Source organism: Hemicordylus capensis, chromosome 1 (genome assembly GCF_027244095.1).
Source record: "Hemicordylus capensis ecotype Gifberg chromosome 1, rHemCap1.1.pri, whole genome shotgun sequence".
Taxonomy (NCBI): domain Eukaryota; kingdom Metazoa; phylum Chordata; class Lepidosauria; order Squamata; family Cordylidae; genus Hemicordylus; species Hemicordylus capensis.
Window position 1 is genome coordinate 3,652,364 of NC_069657.1, and position 21,164 is coordinate 3,673,527.

Sequence of the window (21,164 nt, forward strand, 5' to 3'; positions counted from 1 at the left end):
GCTCAAGGAGGCCCATCTAGTCCAGCATCCTGTGTCACATACTGGCCCACCAGATGCCACTTGAAGCCACAGGCAGGAGTTGAGGGCATGCCCTCTCTCCTGCTGTTACTCCCCTGCAACTGGTATTCAGAGGCATCCTGCCTTTGAGGCTGGCGGTGGCCCACAGCCCTCCGACTAGTAACCATTGATAGACCTCTCCTCCATGAAGTTATCCAAACCTCTCTTCAAGCCATCCAGGTTGGTGGCTGTTGGCTGTGGGCAAAGCCAATAGCTCAATGATGGGGTGTTGGCTTTGCATGCACAAGGTCCCAGGCGCCATCATCCGTTCAAGAAAGATTTAAACTTAGAGGTTTCAGAAAGCTGCTGTCTGCCCAAGTAGATGGTTCTGAATCGGTGAGATCTTCGTCATGCTTAGCATGTGCAAAGCACATTATCATGATGTCAACCTTAAAATAACCTGTAAGTCAGGGGTCCCTAACCTTGTGTCCCCAGATGTAGTTGGACTACAGCTCCCATCATCCCAGCCACAATGACCAAGGCCAAAGCCCCCCTGACCTATGGAACTGGTTGAGCTAGAATATGGTTGTCCTATTGGTCCCAGACTTTGTCCAACCACAGCTGGGGAGCCAAAGTTGGGAAGCCCCTGCTGCAAGATAAGTAAGTTCAAATGGCTCTGCACCCATCACCTCAAGCAGTCCTTATTCAGCCGTAGAAGGGACACACCAGTAATATTGTCCCCACCTTGGAGAGCGGGGCAGGGAGAGACAGACCTGGGGCTTGGCACTGGCCAAAGGCCATGCAGTGGGTCTGTGGCACAGATGCTTGTGGGTTTGAGGACCCAAAGTTGGATCTTTGGGTCCTCAAACCCCTAGACTGTAGCTCAGGCCTAATTCTTATGGAGGAGGCAAACATTTCGGAATGTTCATGATATCTGACCAAATGTTCCTCCATACAAAGAGTGTCCCTGTGCTTACAAAACTAGAAAGTCAGTGAAAAGCTAAGCTGGAATCCTTCTGCTTGATATGCCTGCTTTGCTATGTGCAAGGACCTTCTTTTGGCCGGGAACATCATTCAAGCATATCTTAAACACCTGAAGCGCTATGGCTCAGATGCACATTGGACACTTCCTTTTCTTCATTACTGGACAACATGAGCCATCTACATGGATAGAAACTGGTATTTCTCCCCTTACCCTTCGTTCTCTTACCCTGCCTGCACAGATGGGATCCTGAGTTGGTTCCGCTCCATCTCCTCTGACTTCCCTGCATTGTGGAATCATGCTTTTCCCCCAGTGGCACAAAAGTTCCCCTCATTGCCTTTGCTGCCACCAGTCCTGGAAGAGAATGCAAAGCAAGGCCATTTCGCCCGCATCAAATGATGCATTGCTATTTTTGCGCAGTACGTCTCCGCTATGCAAACCACCTCATCCAAAATATGAAGTATGGAGCGATAATGCATAAAACATTGGCCCTGGAGTAGGTTATTTTGAAGAGCCATAAATTATGCAGGCTTCATGGAACTTTAAAGAAGTCTGTCACTGTGGCAAATCATAATCCCCTGAGAGTTGGCCATATAAACCCCTTCTGTATGATTTGTGACTATTTCAGCAAATAAAAGTTTCAAATTCACTCAAAGCAGGCTTGATAGATCTCGCTGTTTGTGAATAGTCTGATGACTGACGGCTTATTCTGGGAGACACGGAGGAGTGGCAGAGCGTGGACAAGAGCCCCCCCCCCAGTGTAGGCAAGAGGCCTGGTTGGATTCCTCCAGAGAGAAGCCCTCAGCAGTGCAGGTCTGATGGCCTGGCTTAGTTTACAGATCACCCATGTGCTGTACCTCACAAAGCCACTGTCCTGTGCATTTCTTTTCTCTCCCTCCTTTTTTTAAAACCACAACTATCTTGCTTTGCTTAATAGTGTAAAGCAGCCAACAACAAAAATCTCTAGAAAACAACAAAATATAGACACAGAGTGCAAGCAGCCACTCTGATCACAACAAGCATCAAGATGTGGATGGCTCCCACATCATCATCAATAGTAGTAGTAGTAGTAGTAGTAGTAATAATAATAATAATAATAATAATGGGACTTCCGACTACAAACAGACAAAGATCTGCCACACAATACACCAGATATAACTGTAGTCGAGAAGGAAGAAAAACAAGACAAAATACTCAACATAGCAATACCAGGGGATAGCAGAATAGAAGAAAAAGAAATAGAAAAAATCACCAAATACAAAGATCTACAAATTGAAATTGAAAGGCTGTGGCAGAAGAAGACCCAAATAATCCCAGTGGTCATTGGCGCCCTGGGTGCAGTCCCAAAAGACCTTGAAGAGCACCTCAACACCAGAGGGGCCACAGAAATCACCATCAGCCAATTACAAAAAGCAGCTTTACTGGGAAAAGCCTATATTTTGCGACAATATCTATAATAACCAACAGTATTGATGATAAAATCCAGCCATCCCAGGTCCTTGGGAAGGACTCGATGTCTGGATAAAACAAACCAGTCAATAACACCTGTCTGACTGTGTAAACAAGAAATAATAATAATAATAATTCGATTTCTATACCGCCCTTCCAAAAATGGCTCAGGGCGGTTTACACAGAGAAATAACAAACAAATAAGATGGACCCCTGTCCCCAAAGGGCTCACAATCTAAAAAGAAACATAAGACAGACACCAGCAACAGTCACTGGAGGGATGCTGTGCTGGGGATGGATAGGGCCAGTTGCTCTCCCTCTGCTAAATAAAGAGAATCACCACTTTAAAAAGGTGCCTCTTTGCCCAGTGAGCAGGGGAGCTGTTGAAGGGAGAGGGAAGCAACAGCAGAGAGAGGAAGCTCCACACTGCCTTACACTGAAAATCTCAATACTACCTTAAACTAGGACTGGTGCTTTTTAATTTATTCATACATGATCTAGAAGCAGGGATAAGCTGTGAGGTGGCCAAATTTAATCATCATCATCATCATCCTCTATAATAAAGAGCCACGGTGTAATCCCGTGTCTCCCTGCCCATGTCTTTCTCAGCCGCAGAACGTCCGAGAAAGATACGGCCGCAGAGACACGGCGGCCATGTTGGGGCTGGGAGGAGGAGAAGCAGTGGGCCGAGGAGAAGCGGCCGCTGCCAACGCAGGGAGGAGAGTGCGTGCGAGGCGGCGGTGGCTGAGGCGGGGCGACTGGCCCCGATGGCGGCGGCCACCACTGCAGTGGGAGTGTGGGCGAGGCAGCGGCGGGTTGCCTGGCCCCGATGACGGCCGCGGCGGGAGTGCAAGCGAGGCGGCGGCGGGGGCCGCAGCGGAAGGACTGGGCCCGGTGGCGGGGGCGGGGGCGGTCTACTAGCGCCCGTTAATCTAACGGGCTTAAAATTACTAGTAATAATAATAAAGCAGATGAAACAGTGGACCACCTCATCAGCTTTTTTAAAAAGATCCCACAGACTGACTACAAACCAAGGCATGACAAGATAGCAGGGATGATACACTGGAACATCTGCAAAAAAGACAAGCTACCTGTAGCCAAACATTGGTGGGACCATCGAATTGAAAAAGTGGTAGAAAATGAAGATGTAAAAATATTATGGGACTTCTGACTACAAACAGACAAACATCTGCCACACAATACACCAGATATCATTGTAGTCGAGAAGAAAGAAAAACAAGTCAAAATAATCGACATAGCAATACCAGGGGATAGCAGAATAGAAGAAAAAGAAATAGAAAAAATCACCAAATACAAAGATCTACAAGTTGAAATTGAAAGGCTGTGGCAGAAAAAGACCAAAATAATCCCAGTGGTAATTGGCGCCCTGGGTGCAGTTCCCAAAGACCTTGAAGAGCACCTCAACCCCATCAGGGCCACAGAAATCACCACCAGACAATTACAAAAAGCAGCTTTACTGGGAACAGCCTATATTCTGCGACGATATCTATAACCATTGACAATAAAATTCTGGCATCCCAGGTCCTTGGGAAGGACTCGATGTCTGGATAAAACAAACCAGTCAATAACACCTGTCTGACTGTCTAAACAAGAGATATTATTATTATTATTATTATTATTATTATTATTATTATTATTATTATTATTATTCGACTTCTATACCGCCCTTCCAAAAATGGCTCAGGGCGGTTTACACAGAGAAATAACAAACAAATAAGATGCCTCCTGTCCCCAAAGGGCTCACAATCTAAAAAGAAACATGATAGATACCAGCAACAGTCACTGGAGGTCCTGTGCTGGGCATGGATAGCACGAATAAGCACCAACCCCATTGGTCAACTGGATCACATGAATACCTTCCCATGCCTGAGTTTTGCTTCTATTTTGGTGCTCTGCTGGGGCTGCTTGTGACGATAAGGGATATGCCCATGTGGTTTGGGAGGCAAATGTGTGTGTAGTGCTTTGTCACCATTGGAGGACAACTGCAGGGAAGTGGTTTTAGTGGTGATGAATCACATGGCAAAGTAGTGTGTGAATTGGTCCATATTCTGGCCTATGGCACCTGACATAGAGAGGTAGGTTTCCTCCCTCTTGGAGATGCATTGCCTGTTCTAGAAGAACCTGAAGCAGAAATCCAGGCAAGATTGTTGATGCTGTGGTGGACATGTTAAACTGGAGGACAATTTGGGTTTGTCTCGTCATGGTAAGGATGGAGACATAGAAGAATATAAGAAAAACTCTGTGGGGCCAGATCAAGGGCTCCTCTTAAAGATCTGAAAGCTTCCTGGAAACCCCCAAAACCTGTGTTCTTGTGAAAGAACTCTCCGTCCTGGAGAGCAACTGAATGGCCACATTTTGGACCAGCGGCTTCTTCTGGGTGGTCTTCAAAAGCAGCCCCAGGTAGAGCACATGGCAGTAGTCCAAACACAAAGCCACTAATACATGATTGGCAGTAGCCAAGTTCCACCTCCACAGGTCAGCCACATGACAGGCAAACATGTGACAGGTGCAGCTTACCCCAGAATGGAGAAGTGGTGGTGGTGGTAAGAGAGGTTCCTTTTTGTAATTTCTGCCTGCCATACTGTTGGCAGTGGGGCAGGGGTGTTTTCTGGCTCCCTTTAAATGCAGCCTTTTCTTTTAGGCTGCTTTTGATCTGGGATTTTGTTGGAGCAGGAGGAACATAGGAAGCTGCAAAATACTGAGTCAGACCCTTGGTCCATCTAGCTCAGTATTGCCTACACAGACTGGCAGCAGCTTCTCCACGGTTGCAGGCAGGAATCTCTCTCAGCCCTTTCTTGGAGATGCTGCCAGGGAGGGAACTTGGGACCGTCTACTCTTCCCAGAGCAGCTCCTCCATAAGGGCAAGAGGAGCAGCGCCCCCCTCCCAGTACACACACACACACACACACCGTTTATCTCTTTCTCAGCTGGCTGTCTCTCTTCTTGTTTCCCTCCCCCCCTCTCTTGCCCCCTGTCTCCTGACCCACTGCTGTCCAACAGAGGGCTTCCTCTCCTGCTGTTTCCCCCTCCTTGTTTCCCTCCCTCCCCGCTCCGACTCTGGGGTGGTCGGTGGCTCCATCGCCCAGGCTGCATTGCTCAGTGCCTGTGCCGTCCAGAGATTTCACACTCTGAAGGCAGTCAGGATATGCTTGATTTTATTTATTTTTTTATTTTAATAAAGTGGGCGATGCCATCACCGCCCTGCAGATTCAACTAGGCTTGAGTTCCAAGTCTACAGGCTCAAGTGGGCGGGGAAAGGAGGCAGCGGCAGCTTTTCTATCTCTGGGAAAGACTAAGCAGTCTTTGGTTCAAATGCTTAAAATGTGGGTTTCATGCTGGTATGTTTGAAGGGTGAAATGGAGGTTGGGGAGGAAGGGGGGAGAGATTTGCAGTCATTTCTCTCTCTTGCCTTGCAGGACCCCCATCTCTGCTTCCCCCTTCCTTGTCTCTCAGATTGAGTTCATTCACTGGGATTAGTTTCAAATGCTGCACATCAGTTTATTTTTACAACAATTACCTTATCCCATCAGCCACTTGCAACTTTACTGACCAGCAAAAACTCTCTTCTCCCTCCTCCTCCTGGCTTGTTGTGTTCCCATCCAGTTATTAAGTGTGTTTGCTGCTCTCTCTTTTTTCACTGCAGCTCTTCCAATCTCTCTGTTGCAAAGAATATTTCCTCCAGTTCCTTCATTTCTCTCCGATCCCATCAAGTCATCTTCAGGGAGGAAGAGAAAGCTTGAGCTGCTTTCTCTCGCTCTCCTCGCTTTCTTTCCTCCTCCTCGCCAGCCCGCAAAGCAAAGAGGAGACTCGGAAGCAGGGAACTATTTCCCAGCTGCTTTGAAAAAGGGAGATGTGAGAGCTCGGCTGGCAAATTGAGAAGAGGCTGGTGGGAGCTCCGGGTGCTCAAAGCCAAGACAGTTTAAAAGGAGAGAAAGAGGGGCACAGTCAGTGTTTGGGGAAAGGCAAGGCAAAGGAGCAAGGGCTTGTCAAGAAGGACTTGGGGGAAACTTCTGCCCTCTCCCTCCTCCTGTATACAAATTTCCCTCAAACAAGAGCCAGCGTGGTGTAGTGGTTAGAGTGCTAGACTAGGACCGGGGAGACCCGAGTTCAAATCCCCATTCAGCCATAAAACTGGCTGGGTGACTCTGGGCCAGTCACTTCTTTCTCAGCCTAACCTACTTCACAGGGTTGTTGTGAAAGAGAAAATCAAGTATGTAGTACACTACTACATGTATGTAGTACTATTAATTTTGTATTTTTAATCTCACTTTCCTACCCCTTCTGTTCCTTTTCTTATGTTTTCCTCCAGTTGCTTGCTGGACTGTTTTTGTTTTTTTTTTAAGAAGAATGTTTAGCCAAAATATGGTGTTTGTCTGCAGTCCTATCTCCTCTCGCATGGAGTAGGAGAGGACCAACTATGTACCAGCAATGTACATTTTAAAAAACAATTTTAAACTCTGGCTTTTATATGGTATTTTAAAATATTTTAAAAAATTAAAAAACCACCCGCTCTTTTGCTTTTCACATTTCCATTTTGGAAAGAGTGTATAGCCACCTGTCTCTCTGGTTTTAAATGCCATGCTTTAAGGGTGATTCAAAGAGGAGGAAACTAGTAGCCTTTCACAATATTTTTTAAAAAATGCTGAAGAAAATGGTGTAGGGGAAGGAATCTGCTCCAGAAATGTAAAATCACCTTGTATTGTACTGAATTAATTATGCTATATTTTACTGATCATCTTAGTGATGTAGGTGTCTCTGTAATGCACAGCTAATGTGGCTTCTCTGCCTGCCCCCATAACATTTGTGCCCTTATCAGCAGGGATTTGACAGATTAAGCCTGCCTCTCTCCATGCTGGAGAACACTTCATGTGTTGGATCTCTGCCGGTTATGCATCAATTAAAGACAGAAGGGGATGGGGCTACTCGGGGAAGAGGACCTGCCTGCTTGCATGCAGAAGGTTGCAAGTCCCCTCCCTGGCAGCATCTCCAAGGTAGGGCTGAGAGAGGCTGGCTCCGCCTCCGCCCATTACCTGCCCTGCCTAGTGGGTCCACCCAGTCCCAGGTGCCACCAGCCGCCACTGCCCTGAGGGGATGGACTCTCTTCCAGGGCTGCTCACCCTTGTAGTCTCCCGTCCCTCTGCAACCAGGGCAGACCCTGCTCAGCTAAGAGGGCAGGTCATGCTGGCTCCCACCAGACCAGCTCTCCTCTCCTGACCCGCTCTCCTCAGGAGGGCTGGCTGAGCCTTGTGTCCCACTGGTCAAGGCTTCTAGGCCAGAAATGGCTGGATCCAGGTTCGCTCCCCAAGCCGCCTCCAGCCCAGCTGTTGCTTTTTGCTGCTTGTGCACAGCTGGGCTGCTCTGGAGACTTTTCTTCCTGTCTCAAAAGCTAGGGGAGGGGCTCCAACTTCCACCTAAAACCATGAGAAGGGCAGGGATGGGTTTCTCAAGGAACTTCTTTGTGGGGAGTGGGGAGGCTAAGCTGAGGGGAGGGGCTGTACTTTCAGGGGTGGGGGGGAGAAGTACCATGCATGTCCCCACCTGAAAACCGCTGGATTGGCAGGCCTGGACTCTCACGGGTGAGCATGGGGATGCCTCCTCCATCCCTGGCACAGTCCTATGCTTTCATGGCATGATGTGTTGAAAGTGCACACCTAAAAATGTAATGCACGAATGTGAAAACATACACTAACCGGGGGGTGGGGGGGACCCCCTTTTAAAGATATCATTGTGTCATTGTCTTGGAAAAGAATATTTGCCAATACATTAATTATAACTGAAAATATTTTGGAGAATTATTCTACCATTCTCTTAAATGCATTGGCAAATATTCTTTTCCAAGTCCACACCTGACCTCCATGTGTTCATTTAAAGTTGGAAGAGATCCCTGCAGTTCCAGTTGCAAATAGATTCTTCTCACAGGTCCAGGAACCACGGGAAAGTAGTTTTCACACTATAAGATGAGTGTACAGAGATGTGGTGCAGAGGCTGCCACCACAATGTCACACACACACACACACACACACACACACACACACACACACACACTTTCTTTCATTATATTCAGGAAAGGCAGCTGAAAAGGTGACGGCTGGGGTGGTGTCTGGGATCTACCAAGTTGAGTGATGGCTAGGAATGAAAAGGTTCATCCCCAAGTCATTCTGCTGCTGCTGTCTCATGTCCTCTGCAAATGGGAGCTTTGTTTTAGAGCAGGGATCCTCAACATTGGGCCCCCAGATGTTCTTGGACTACAACTCCCATAATCCCCAGGCCCAGTGGCCTTTGGCTGGGGATTATGGGAGTTGAAGTCCAAGAAGATCTGGGGGCCCAACGTTGAGGATCCCTGTTTTAGAGGCTTCTGCAGTGCCACAGAGGAACACTCCAGTCCTGGTCGTCATGGGTGGGGAAGGCTGGAAGAGCCAGCGGCAGCGTGACTCGCTCGGCCAATGCAAGGGCCTCTGGAGGAAGCCCATCTGCAGACGGGGAAGGCACCTGGAAAGTCCCCCTCCTCAGGATGTAGCTGACACAGCAGGAGCAGCCCTTTGCAGGGGGCACCATCTTTTTAACGGCAATGCAATGCAGGACCAGCAGCTGCAGGAAGCAACAGCTGGGTGGAAGGAAGGTAATTAGGAAAGGTAGCTGGTTCCAGCCATGACTTCTCTGCTGCTTTTGAAATGCTGGAATAACCTCTACAAAAAGAGTGCATTGCATTGGCAAGCAGTCTGCCCCGCCCCAATCCCAACCTACCCCCAAACTCTTCAGGTTTACCTTAGTGGCAGAACAGTGGCCAGGACCACCTCAGCACACCTGTGCCAGTGGGCACAACTTCCTCCCCCTACAATGCCATGTGCCCATCCCAAGGCATTGTTGTCGAAAAAGAGGGTTCCTGCCAGAGCAACGATCACCAAGCTCTTTGGGCTGGCTGCTGTCCTGCCCCCAGGTATGCTTGAGGGGCCCACAGTGTCCCTTGGCCAAGGGCCCCCTGGAAGCAGCTCTGTGTTACTGCCAGGATGGGCTGCAGGGCCCTGTGGAGGCTACCCATGGTGGGAGGGGCCACTGCTCATGCAGAAGGTCTCCGGTCACCCCCTGGCCTCTGCAGCCCACATTGCAGCAGGAGGAGGGAGGACCCTGGAGAGCCCCATTGCTCAGGGGAGAGAGGACTGACCTAGATGGACGGATGGGGGGAAAGCTGCTTCAGAGGTTCATTTGGGTTGCTGGTGCATAATGTGCGGATCAGCCTTCAGCATTCTGCTGGGATGTGCTTCCCGAAGACCCTTTCACAACTTCAGCTGGTGGGACGCAGAGGCCGGCCTCTTGGGAACTTGCAGTCCTGCTTATGATCCCCATTGCAAATGGAGCTTCTGACGGGCTTCACGGTGGAGATGGCCACCGATCTTGACAGTTCTGAGAGGATTAGAGAAGTCCATAGGGCTGTCAGTGGCTACTAGCCTTGATAAGTGTTTACTTCCATCTGGCTGAGAGGGGGCATGCCCCTAGGGAGCACCAAGAGCCGGAGTGGCTTGTTTCCCTCTTCCCCCCACCACTTGCGGGCTGCCCAAGTGCCTCTGCTTGCCTGCTCCATGAGGCAGGATGCTGGACTGGGTGGACTTTGGCCTGACCCAGCAGGGCTCTTCTCTGGTCTTCTGTGTCTTCCCACAGACGATCTTGGAGGTAGGTCCGGTGCGGTGATTTCCATTTTATAGCTGGGGAAGGGAAGCACTGGCACGAGGGCTGAACCTGAGGTTGCAGAAGGGGTCCTCCTTGCCATGATGAGAGATAGGTAAGAAGGTGTTGGTTTTGCCCAGTAACGAGACTGCAGGGACCCCTCCGTTTCAGTCAGTGTTGCTGCTGGGAATCCATCCGTTGGGAACCTTCGCAAAGCCGGTGGTGATTGAAAAGACTGCAGCTCACAATCTCTGATTGAAGCAGGCTATAAATTACTCTGTTGCCTGAGGAATAGGCAGTTGAGAAGCCAGAATCATTGTAATCTCTTTGAAAGGCGGGGGAATAAAAAGAGGGGGTTTTTTCCTAGGGACTGTGGTGATGGTGTTCTGTGTGCAAGTGGTAAGTAAGCCAGAAGCTGTGATCTGTGGTGGCCCCTGTCAAACATGCGCCGGGGGTGGGGGTGGGGCGATAGTGAGAGCAGGCATCTCTGCTTGCCTCGTCCTTATCTTGCCTTTGACCATCATCCTCGGCGTATTCAGTAGCACATGAGTGGCATGGGGAATTTCTTTTTCCAAAACTACAGGTTTCTCCATTGCTGTCTCAAGCACCTCAGACAAACAAATCTAAAACCTGTGTCTTTTTATTGAGTGTTATTGAATGTTTTGTTCTCTTTTTTTGCTTCTCTTAGATCCCATCTGCCTTTGTTCAAATGCAGTGGAAAGAAAGGGATATCCAGGAATTTAAAAAATGCAATACTCCATATACTGGATAAGAGATGTGTGTGTACTTCTGCATTCACCCAAAGGGAAGGGGTGAATATCAGTGAGCCCACTTCTCTCTGCAGCTGCCTGTGCCTCCCAAAAATAGGTCCTCGAGGGCTGCAGGACCCTCAGGGAGGCACAAGTGGCTGCAGAGGGAAGGGGAGGTCACTGAAAAGGTCACTGAAAAGGGAGGGCACAGCCCTTACTCAGCTTGTCAGGCAATGTAGATGCTGCATGCCTAGTGCGCTGAGAGATCTCTAGTTTACAGCTCTGGCAGGAGCTGTTGGCAGTTAAACCTCATCTCCATTCTTTTGCCTCCAGACACTCCAGCAAGGGATGTCTTTGGCTTAGACCCTCATCCTTAAACCCAGTGAAGCCAGCACTTGACTCAATGGCTGAGTACCTGCTTTGTGTGCAGAAGGTCCCAGGTTCAGTCCCTGGCAGCATCCCAGTTAAGGGAGCAGGTAGTAAGTCCAGGGGGGTGGGAAATAGGGGTGATATCTTACAACACATGTAGTCGCCCATCCAAATGCAAACCAAGGCAAGTCCTGCTTAGCAAAGGGCTATTATTTTTGTAATTGGCTGATGGTGATTTCTGTGGCCCCTATGGTGTTGAGGTGCTCAGCAAAGGGCCGTTATTTTCATTATTATTATTATTTACATTTTATATCCTGTTCTTCCTCCAACAGACATAGGTTTCTCCTCACAACAACCCTGTGAAGCAGGTTAGGCTAAGAGAGAAGTGACTGGCCCAGAGTCACCCAGCTAGTTTCATGGCTGAATGGGGATTTGAACTCGGGTCTTTCTGGTCCTAGTCCAGCACTCTAAACACTGCACCACGCTGGCTAAGCATTATTCCTGCTTGCTGCCTCAAGACCAGCTTAATCCACTTCATCCAAGTGCTGGCCCCATGGGTGCCACCGTTCATCCCCACCCTTTGGGGGCATGCAGTTCTTGGATGGGAGGGGAGCATCATCCTGTCCTTTGCCTGAGAAAGCAAAATGTTTCTTCCCCCACCCTAGAAGGCTGTTTCCTTAAGGCCGCATGAAATCGAGAGCTGCCGGCCTGTTCCTTCAGAAGAGAAATGCCCAAATATTTGAGGAAAATTGATGATGATGCCCAAACACACTTTCAGTGTTGCTGTTGGAAAATATAACACCAGGAGAGTGTTCCACACAACTCCTAAGAACAGCCCTGCTGGATCAGGCCCAAGGAGGTCCATCTAGTCCAGCATCCCGTTTCACACAGTGGCCCACCAGATGCCTCTGAGAAGCCCACAGGTAAGAGGTGAGGGGGATATGCCCTCCCTCCTGCTGTTGCTCCCCTGCAACTGGTATTGAAAGGCATCTTGCCTCTGAGGCTGGAGGTGGCCCACAGCCACCAGTCATTGAGAGACCTGTCCTCCATGAATCTGTCTAAGCCCCTTTGAAAGCCATCCAAGCTGCTGGCCATCACCACATCCCATGGCAAGGCATTCCATAGATTAATTATGCACTGTGTGAAAAAGGACTTCTGCTGGTCGGTCCTAAATGTCCCAGCCATCCTCAGCAACTCCATCCTCAGCAATGAGATTGCCCCTTTGTTAATTGGCTCCTGCCTCCTTTTCAGCCCTGCTCAGTGCCTCCCTGGTCCCATTTGTCTTCGGAGGTAAAGGCAGAGCCGTGTCATGAGAAGGAGGGATTTGGAGGCAGCCAGGATTGCTGGTGATTGCAGCTGCAGTTGTAGCTGGAGTCTGGGGAGGAGGGGAGGGGGAAGCGGAGGCCCCTCCTCAGTAGGCTGCAGAAGGAGATCATGGCCATTGGCAAGGCTACACCTCGTGGTCCCTGCCCTCCTGACAGCACAGAGCTAGCTGTGGTGTGACGGGGGGGGGGGTCACTGCCAGCAGGGAGCTAGGGCCCATTAAGAGCCTCAGCTCTGGAGCAGAAGTGGCCCAGGAGGGCAAGTGCACCAGAGGAGACCAGCCAGCTACAGAGGGAGCGGAGCGAGGCCAGTCTCACCGAAAGGTTACTAATGACGGCCCAAGAACATCAGAACAGCCTTGCTGGATCAGGCCCAAGGAAGCCCATCTTTAGTCCAGCAGCCTGTTTCCCACCGTGGCCCACCAGCTGCCTCTGGGGAGCCCACAGGCAAGAGCTGAGGGCATGCCCTCTCTCCTGCTGTTGCTCCCCTGCAACTGGCATTTAGAGGCATCTTTCCTCCAAGGATGGAGGTAGCCTATAGCCCTCAGACTAATAGCCCTTGATAGACCTGTCCTCCGTGAATTTCTCTAAGCCCTTCTTAAAGTGACCCTCCTGATTTTCCCTTTCAGTTTTCTTTTCACCAAACCTTCATTTTAGAGAACCTTCCTCTTCTGAAGTTAAAAATGTCTATGTTAGACTTCCTTAGCGACTCTCTCCTCGCATGTATGCTGAATTTGACCACACTGTGGTTACTGTTCCTTCAAGGTTCCATGACACTGACATCCCGCACCTGGTCCTGTGCACCACTCAGGATTAAGTCCAAGGTCGCCTTCTCTCTGGTTGGTTCCATGTTCTAAGGCACAGCCATTCAACCTATCAGCCTCTTTGTCATTACTTGAATGTGAATTTACCCAGCCTATGTGTGGGTAATGGAAGCCACTCGTTGAGACGCTTCACATGACACGTGTGAAGTGCCTGAGGGGGTTCTGCGGGAATCGTGGGCTTAGCCTGCTCTCCCCGCAGACGAGCAGCCACTCATAGCTGGGCGTCCAGATTGGCACGACTGCTAGCATGACTGCTAGCTCCGTCACAGAGCCAGCAGGGGCTGCAGGGATTGGGGACCACCCGGCACATCCCGGAGAGACCCCCGAGCCAGGGAAGCTGCTTGCGGGGAGGCTGAGGGTCTACTCATGTGTTGTCGTGCGACACACGAGCACTGAAATGAGGTTAACCTCATTTAATCGGGCTGGCCGCCATGGGAGCATCAGGCTGGCCTGCGAGCCCAGTGGTTCCCACAACCGCTGGAACATGGGCTTTTTATTCCGTGGGAATAGCTTCATTATTACAGCTTTGTCTCTGTCTGAAGCCTCCCTGATTCCCAATCACTGCCAGTGTTTTCATTTGGAGGGCGACAGCCGGTCCCTAGTAGCACATTTCCTTTCAGGCCTTGTATTGTCACCCACAGAGTTTCTGTGGAGGACTCCGGTCTTTCTAGGTTTTGTTAGCTCTTTGTTTATTTGGAAGTTAGGACTTAGCTGAAGTTTTGAGCTAGTTAACAGTTTACACTTTCTTTCCTGAAAATATAAAAAAGGGCATCGTACTTACCTCCTCTTACCACTGGGCTTGGTGTAATCAAGAGAGCCTCCTTTCAAGCTCTCCTGCAGACTTCCCCACTCAACTCCACCCAAAACTCCTATGATACCTGTTTGCTAATCCCTTGTCCCTTGTCACTGATCTACCCTTTGAATACAGATAGGATGAATATTTGCCCTTTTCAATCCAGACCTGCCTGGATGCCCCCCACCCAGTTCCTCCCTCCACAACAGCTGAGTGCGCCACCTCCATCTTAGGCCTAGGTGAGCCTTGTCCTCCCCAGCCTGCCTCCCCCTGGGGCAAATGGCACGTTCCATTAAATGCACACACCTTCTCGTTCTGTCTGGTGTTTGTTTAAAAACACAGCAGCAGTTGCAGCCAATCTCATGCCTGACTGCAACTACTTCACATGTAATGGTAGGTGGGGAGGGGGCTACCCCTTTCCCTCCTGCTGGCTTTCTGCCAAACATCCCACACCCCAAATTTACTCTTTGCCCCAGCAAGGAATGTCTATAGGCACAACTAGCCGCTTCCCCCACGACAAAATCAAATGATGATGATGATGAAGATTAACAACAACAACAACAACAACAATAATAATAATACCCACTGCATTGTCAATATTTGCACAATGTAAGTGGAAAATCAGACATCACCAAGACCTGGCAATGGCTTAAGAATGGCAACTTGAAGAAAGAAACAGAGGGTTTAATATTGGCTGCGCAAGAACAGGCACTAAGAACAAATGCAATAAGAGCAAAAGTAGAAAAATCCACAACAAAAGCAAGTGCCGCCTTTGTAAAGAAGCAGATGAAACAGTGGACCACCTGATCAGCTGTTGTAAGAAGATCGCACAGACTGACTACAAACAAAGGCATGACAAGGTAGCAGGGATGATACACTGGAACATCTGCAAAAAATGCAAGCTACCTGTAGCCAAGAATTGGTGGGACCATACAATTGAAAAAGTTGAAGAAAATGAAGATGCAAAAATATTATGGGACTTCCGACTACAAACAGACAAACATCTGCCACACAATACACCAGATATCACTGTAGTCGAGAAGAAAGAAAAACAAGTCAAAATAATCGACATAGCAATACCAGGGGATAGCAGAATAGAAGAAAAAGAAATAGAAAAAATCACCAAATACAAAGATCTACAAATTGAAATGGAAAGGCTGTGGCAGAAAAAGACCCAAATAATTCCAGTGGTAATTGGCACCCTGGGTGCAGTTCCAAAAGACCTTGAAGAGCACCTCAACACCATAGGGGCCACAGAAATCACCACCAGCCAATTACAAAAAGCAGCTTTACTGGGAACAGCCTATATTCTGCGACGATATCTATAACAACAGCAACAACATTGACAATAAAATCCAGCCATCCCAGGTCCTTGGGAAGGACTCGATGTCTGGATAAAACAAACCAGTCAATAACACCTGTCTGACTGTGTAAACAAGAAATAATAATAATTATTATTTATTTATTTATTTATTTATTTATTTATTTATTTATTTATTAAATATGGAAGTCACATGCTCAACTGACCTTTTGCTCAACATTGTTAGGGTAGCCCCCTTTCCTTGTGTGCCACTGCATCTGCATCATCATCATCATCATCATCATCATTGCTATTGCTGTTACAGTTATTTATAAACTGCTTTTAAGCACACACAAAAAGTTCTCAAAACCGTTTACATAGGGGGGAAACATAAGAATTGCGCACAGAAAAATAAAATAAAAGCTGTGGATAGCGTGTGTTGTTATATCCCATTCTCCACGCCACATTTCCAGTTGGATGCAACCCCCCACAGCTGTGTTCGGTGGTTTGGCTTGGTTTTTGTGGTGAGGGGGGGGATAAATAAAGCACCCAGAAATGTAGAGACAAATTTAACGTCACCCGCTGTTTGACCCTCAGTGGCTCATCTTCCTTGCAGCTCTCTGCCACCTCCGCTCCCTGGTTCCCCTTCTTCCCCCGCCCCATCCTTCCGTCGGGTCCCTCCTTCTCAGCCTGTTCTGCCCCCCTTCCCTCTGCCCCCCTGCCTCTCCCTCCCCCTCACCCCACTGCTCAGCGGCTCTGGCCCTGGGTCTCCCCACCCCCCACCCCTCCATCAGCCCAAAGCCCTCTCCAGACATTAGCATGGCACAAGTGCCGCATCCTGGGCACGCTCTGAAGTGCAGGGCTTGCTGTCGTCCCCTCTGAAGAGGGCTTGACTTGGGCTGGCGTCACCACAACAGGCTTGCTGACGCCTCTTTGCCCTGGGCAGCCAGGAGGAGGTGCCACTCCCTTGGCAATGAGGCCGGCCGATTGCCTGGCCTGAGAGTTTGGTGCCCAGAGATTCCAGGGAATGTTGGGGGGACGTGAGAGACTAGCTCGGCCTATGCGCGGGTCAGTTGCGGGTCCATGGGGGCCTCTTGTGTGACCACCTCCCCCTTCCTCTCCCTTGCAGATCCGCCTGCCGTGGAGCCGACATCCCTGGAGATCAGGCAGGGCCAAGGCCGGAGCGTCACCATGAGCTGCCGCGTGCTGAGAGCGTATCCGACCCGGGTGTTGACCTTCGAGTGGCGGCTGGGCAACAAGTTGCTGCGGACGGGACAGTTTGACGCCCAGGACTCCACGGAGTACACCATCCGGAGCCTCTCCAGGGACAGTTACGGGATTTACAACTGCAACATCATCAACGAGGCGGGGGCCGGGAGGTGCAGCTTCCTTGTGACAGGTAGGCCTTCCAGGCGCTGCTGCTGTGCTGGGGGTCTGGCTTTGCCCACTCCCTCTGGTCCCAGCTGCAGGCGGACAGGGGAAGAACAGAGACCTGCATAGCAGGGATGTGCACGAACTCCAAACAGGTTTGGAACCCCTGCGTTTGAAGGCACAGGCAGGGTGTTCTTACCTCCCCCAACACATTTCCCCCTCCAGTGCTGCTTTAAAAAATGCTGGAGCAGGGCGGCTGTATACCCTCTTGCTGCCCTGGCCACTTCCGGTTTTAAGCTGAACGGGCCGGCAAGAGGGTATACAACCGCCCCGCTCCAGCATTTTTAAAAGAGCACTGGAGGGGGGAATGTGGCATGGGAGGTAAGAGCACCCTCCCTGCCTCTTAAAGCCAACCCCCAGCCTCCTGGGTGTGCACAGAGCCGGTTCCATGCATACCCCTACTGCACAGTGATGCTGCCACCGCCGATGACACAGTGGCATTCAAGGGCATAGCCAAGACACCCTGCAAACCAGCCACCTTCTCTCTTGGGCCTGGGGGACCTGGATGTCTTGCCCTCTGACCCCAAACTGGCAGCATGGGCTGTGGTCCTTCGGGGGCGAGAGGAATGCATCTCGTGTATGCGGAAAACACCCCTCTGCTTTTGTCGTCATGCCTGGCGATGCTTGTATCGAATGCCTTGTGTTGCAGGGAGCCCTGGGAGTGCAGTGTGTCTCTGCATGCTCACCCAGCAACCTCTGCGAGATCCTTGTCTGGGGCAGCCATATCTCCAAGCGCAGTGTTTCACTGGCCCCCAGAGACAGGGACGTTAGGCATTCCTGTATGTAGGAGGAAATAGGGAGGGCTCGCGCCGGAATCCCTGGAGGTTACACCAGCTTCCTCCCTGCAGTGATCCCAGCCTTTAAGAACTGAGCCTGCTTCCTTCTGCACAGCCCCTTCCCAGCTTCTCTTTCTTGACAGCATGGAAAGGCAAATGGAATCTGGAGACCAGCCTTGAGGCATCTACCAGTTCATGGCCCATCAAGTTTGATGGGAAGAGAGCTGGTCTTGTGGTCGCAAGCATGAATCATCCCCTTTGCTAAGCAGGGTCCACCCTTATCTGCGTCTGAATGGGAGACTACATGTGTGAGCACTGTAAGATATTCCCCTTGGTGGATGGCGGTGCTCGGGGAAGAGTATCTGCATGCTTGCATACAGAAGAGTCCAGGTTCCCTCCCAGGCATCTCCAGATAGGACTGAGAGAGACTCTCACCTGCAATCTTGGAGAAGCCGCTGCCAGTCTGTGTGGACAATACTGAGCTAGATGGACCAAGGGTCTGACTCAGTATAAGGCAGCTTCCTATGTTTGGGAAAGTGGGGCGCGGGGAGGATGGAAAGTTCCAGTCCTTTGGGAGGCACCTCTATCAGGCAGCAGCGATCTAGGAAGGTGCTGAAAGGCATCAGCTCACACTGCGTGGGAGGAGGCCATGGTCAACCCTTCCTGTATTCTACCAAAGACAACCACAGGGCTCTGTGGGCGCCAGGAGTCGACATCGACTTTACCTTTAATCGCCATTCATCACTGAGCAAAGTACTCAGCCAGGGCAGTACTTTGCCCTATAGAACTCTGGGAGATCCTGAGGATCTTCGTCTGAATCAGCCCACCCTTCATCTGCATAGCCCTGCCTGGAGGTGTGACACAGTGTTGAGAACTGGCTTGTATGTGTGTGGAGGTTGCAGGGGAGAGAGAGGGAGAGAGAGAACAAAGTCATGCAGAACAAAACTGGGCCCCAATCCTGGGAAAGGACTTCTGCACCAAGGAAGTGTAGCACACCAGGTGGCTGGCTGCAGGATGCAGAACGAGGGAGTAAAAGGTTCCTTAATGGCCGACCTGCCTGTTGTGGTCCTTTCTGAGCATCTCTCAAGCCATTTGCAAATGACTGCTCAGCCTTTGACGGGGCCAAGCAGGAATGGCACAGGGTGAAGTGTGGCGTTGCCAGAGTCCAGCACTTTGGCTGAAGTTTGCAGCAAGATTGCTCTGCCAGAGATCCCAGGTCTCCCTTTGCAGGGCTTGCTTTTGCGGGTGGCTTTGTGACTGCTCTCCTGACTGTGTCCTCCTGGAAGGTGCAGCATTTGGAGTGGTGTTGCAGCCGGCAGGAAGAGAAGGCCTCAGCTTTGGACCAGACCACTGATGACAGGCGGTTCTGGGAACTTCTCCCCCCCCCACCCCCAGTGTTTTCTTTTGCTTGGTCTGAATTGAAACTCTGCTTCCCCACCTGTGTGGGTCTTATTTCAACTCCCTTCTTTGCCAGGCCTCCCTGCTTTGCCTCCACTGCCAGTGTTGCAGTGGCGGCAGCAGGAAGTCCACCTGATGGCCACCAACTGACGGTCACCATTTCCCCCTGGATGCCCCTGGAGACATTGACAGGGGCATTCTGGGGGGAACATGGCAGCTGCTGGAAGGACCACTGCAGGGTGCTGCTGCTGCTGCCACTTGTAAATCACCACCACCACCACCCCACTTTACGCTGTTGCACTGCATCTCCTGAAATTGGCCAAATTGGCCCATTTTCGCCCCCTGCTAACGGAGTGACAAACATACCGTGGGGGTGGGGAGCATTCTCACCCCACCTTAACATTATTACACCAAGAGAGAGAAAATATACCACATTCTTAAGTCTGTCAGCCGTGCTCAGTGCCACACAGAGGAAGGGAAACTGAGCCGTCTGCCGGGGAGATCCACAGAGACAAGGCCAAGGGAATGCTTTGGCTCCAGTTGGGGGATGCGCCTCTTTTCCAGTTGGGGCTGTGGAGCGTCTTGGCTTCCTCGGAATTTCCGAGCCCTGAAACCCCTTGGGAAACACCACCAACAAAGCAGCCCTGCCAATGTTGGCGTTTTGTATCAGTGGCTTCGGTGTTCAGCCGCAAGTTCTGCTTTCTCAGAAGGGCAGCTCTGGGAATGCCATTTCGTTCAGCTCTCGTTTGATTCCGTTACTGCCGCAGTCTTTGGGTCTGCTGAATGCAGCCAAGCCCACCGTTCGCTTTTTCGTGCTGGAGGATGTTTGCTTTTGCAGTGCTTAGACGTGTTGAGAAGTACACATGGAATAGCTGGGCTGTTCCCCGTAAGCCAGATTTTCCGCCATCTGCATTCACTGAAAGACAATTTTCTTGCACATGGTTGTTTTTGTGTGGAACTCCGTGGTGTAGATTGAAGGCCAAATTGCCATTCTGTAGAGCAGCCTCCGGGGCCATTAACGTCCCTCCTACTGTAAGCAGAGTCCCTACTTAATAGCTTCTGTGTTCATCTCCCAACAATTTGGCACCCATTATGAGCAGACTCCGCTTCCTCTCGCTGTCTCTCTCTCCCCAGAGGTGTGTATTAGGCACTTGATCATCTTTCCTTTTCACTCCACTCTGACTCAGATTGAACAACACAGGCAGAGAGAATCAAGAGACGTTTCAGGAGACTAACACAATGGAAAGCCACAGAGCTTCCTAAGTCAACCCAACAAATCACATCTCCAGATACACTTTCCAAACAGGCTCCTTCCAGGCTGAAGGCACTTAAGCACAATAAGTCACTTATTGAGGTGGATTCAGCGCCAAGAAGGCATAATAATCTCTGCTCACGAGACAATAATAACCTCACGTTCAGCTTCAGTTGGCTCTCCTCCGAGTGCAATTTCCAATTTGCGCCCCAACTCAGCAAACTAGCACATATTTTGCATTGACTGTTCTCTAGCTTTCAGGGGGCCTGTGAGATCCAGATGGGGCTGTGCATGCACAAATGCCTTAGGTCTAAATACACATTGTGGACAAATGCATTTAGTGGTGCCCCACTGCCATTCTTGTAAGGAAAGCAAGTTCAAAAGAGGGTAATTTTGAGGGGAGAGGCAAGAGGTGAAGGTGGGTGGGGGGGCTTAATGGTTTTTTACCTGCCAGTTCCTTGCTCTAGATCATATCCCCCTTGATCATATCAAGTCCTGCCCTGCAGCATCCAAGATGCTTGACTTCAAGGCAAGCCTCTGCTTTTCAAGCACTCGCCTCATGGGACAGGGCGGAGTTGCTTGGAGTAGCAACATGGGCCTCTTTGCTGGCTGCTGGAAATCACGGCTTCCCCCCTCCAGGCTTGAGAGATGTTTCAAGGGCACTCATAGGAATATAGGAGACATATACCAAGTCAGACCTTTGGTCCATCTAGCTCAGTATTGTCTTCGCAGACTGGCAGCAGCTTCTCCAAGGTTGCAGGCAGGAATCTCTCCCAGCTCTATCTTGGAGATGCTGCCATGGAGGGAACTTGGAACCTTCTGCTCTTCTCAGAGCAGTC

The 21,164-nt window shown here is 50.3% G+C and overlaps 1 protein-coding gene across 2 annotated transcripts in view; it reads left to right on the forward strand.

The window, feature by feature from the left end:
* The window catches only part of MDGA2 (MAM domain containing glycosylphosphatidylinositol anchor 2), a 528,709-nt gene that overhangs the window by 403,142 nt on the left and 104,403 nt on the right, over window positions 1–21,164 (forward strand). For both annotated transcript variants that reach the window (XM_053283953.1, XM_053283954.1), the window contains exon 9: window positions 16,598–16,867. In XM_053283953.1, the coding sequence (XP_053139928.1) occupies window positions 16,598–16,867 (270 nt within the window). The remainder of the gene's footprint in view (window positions 1–16,597; window positions 16,868–21,164) is intronic.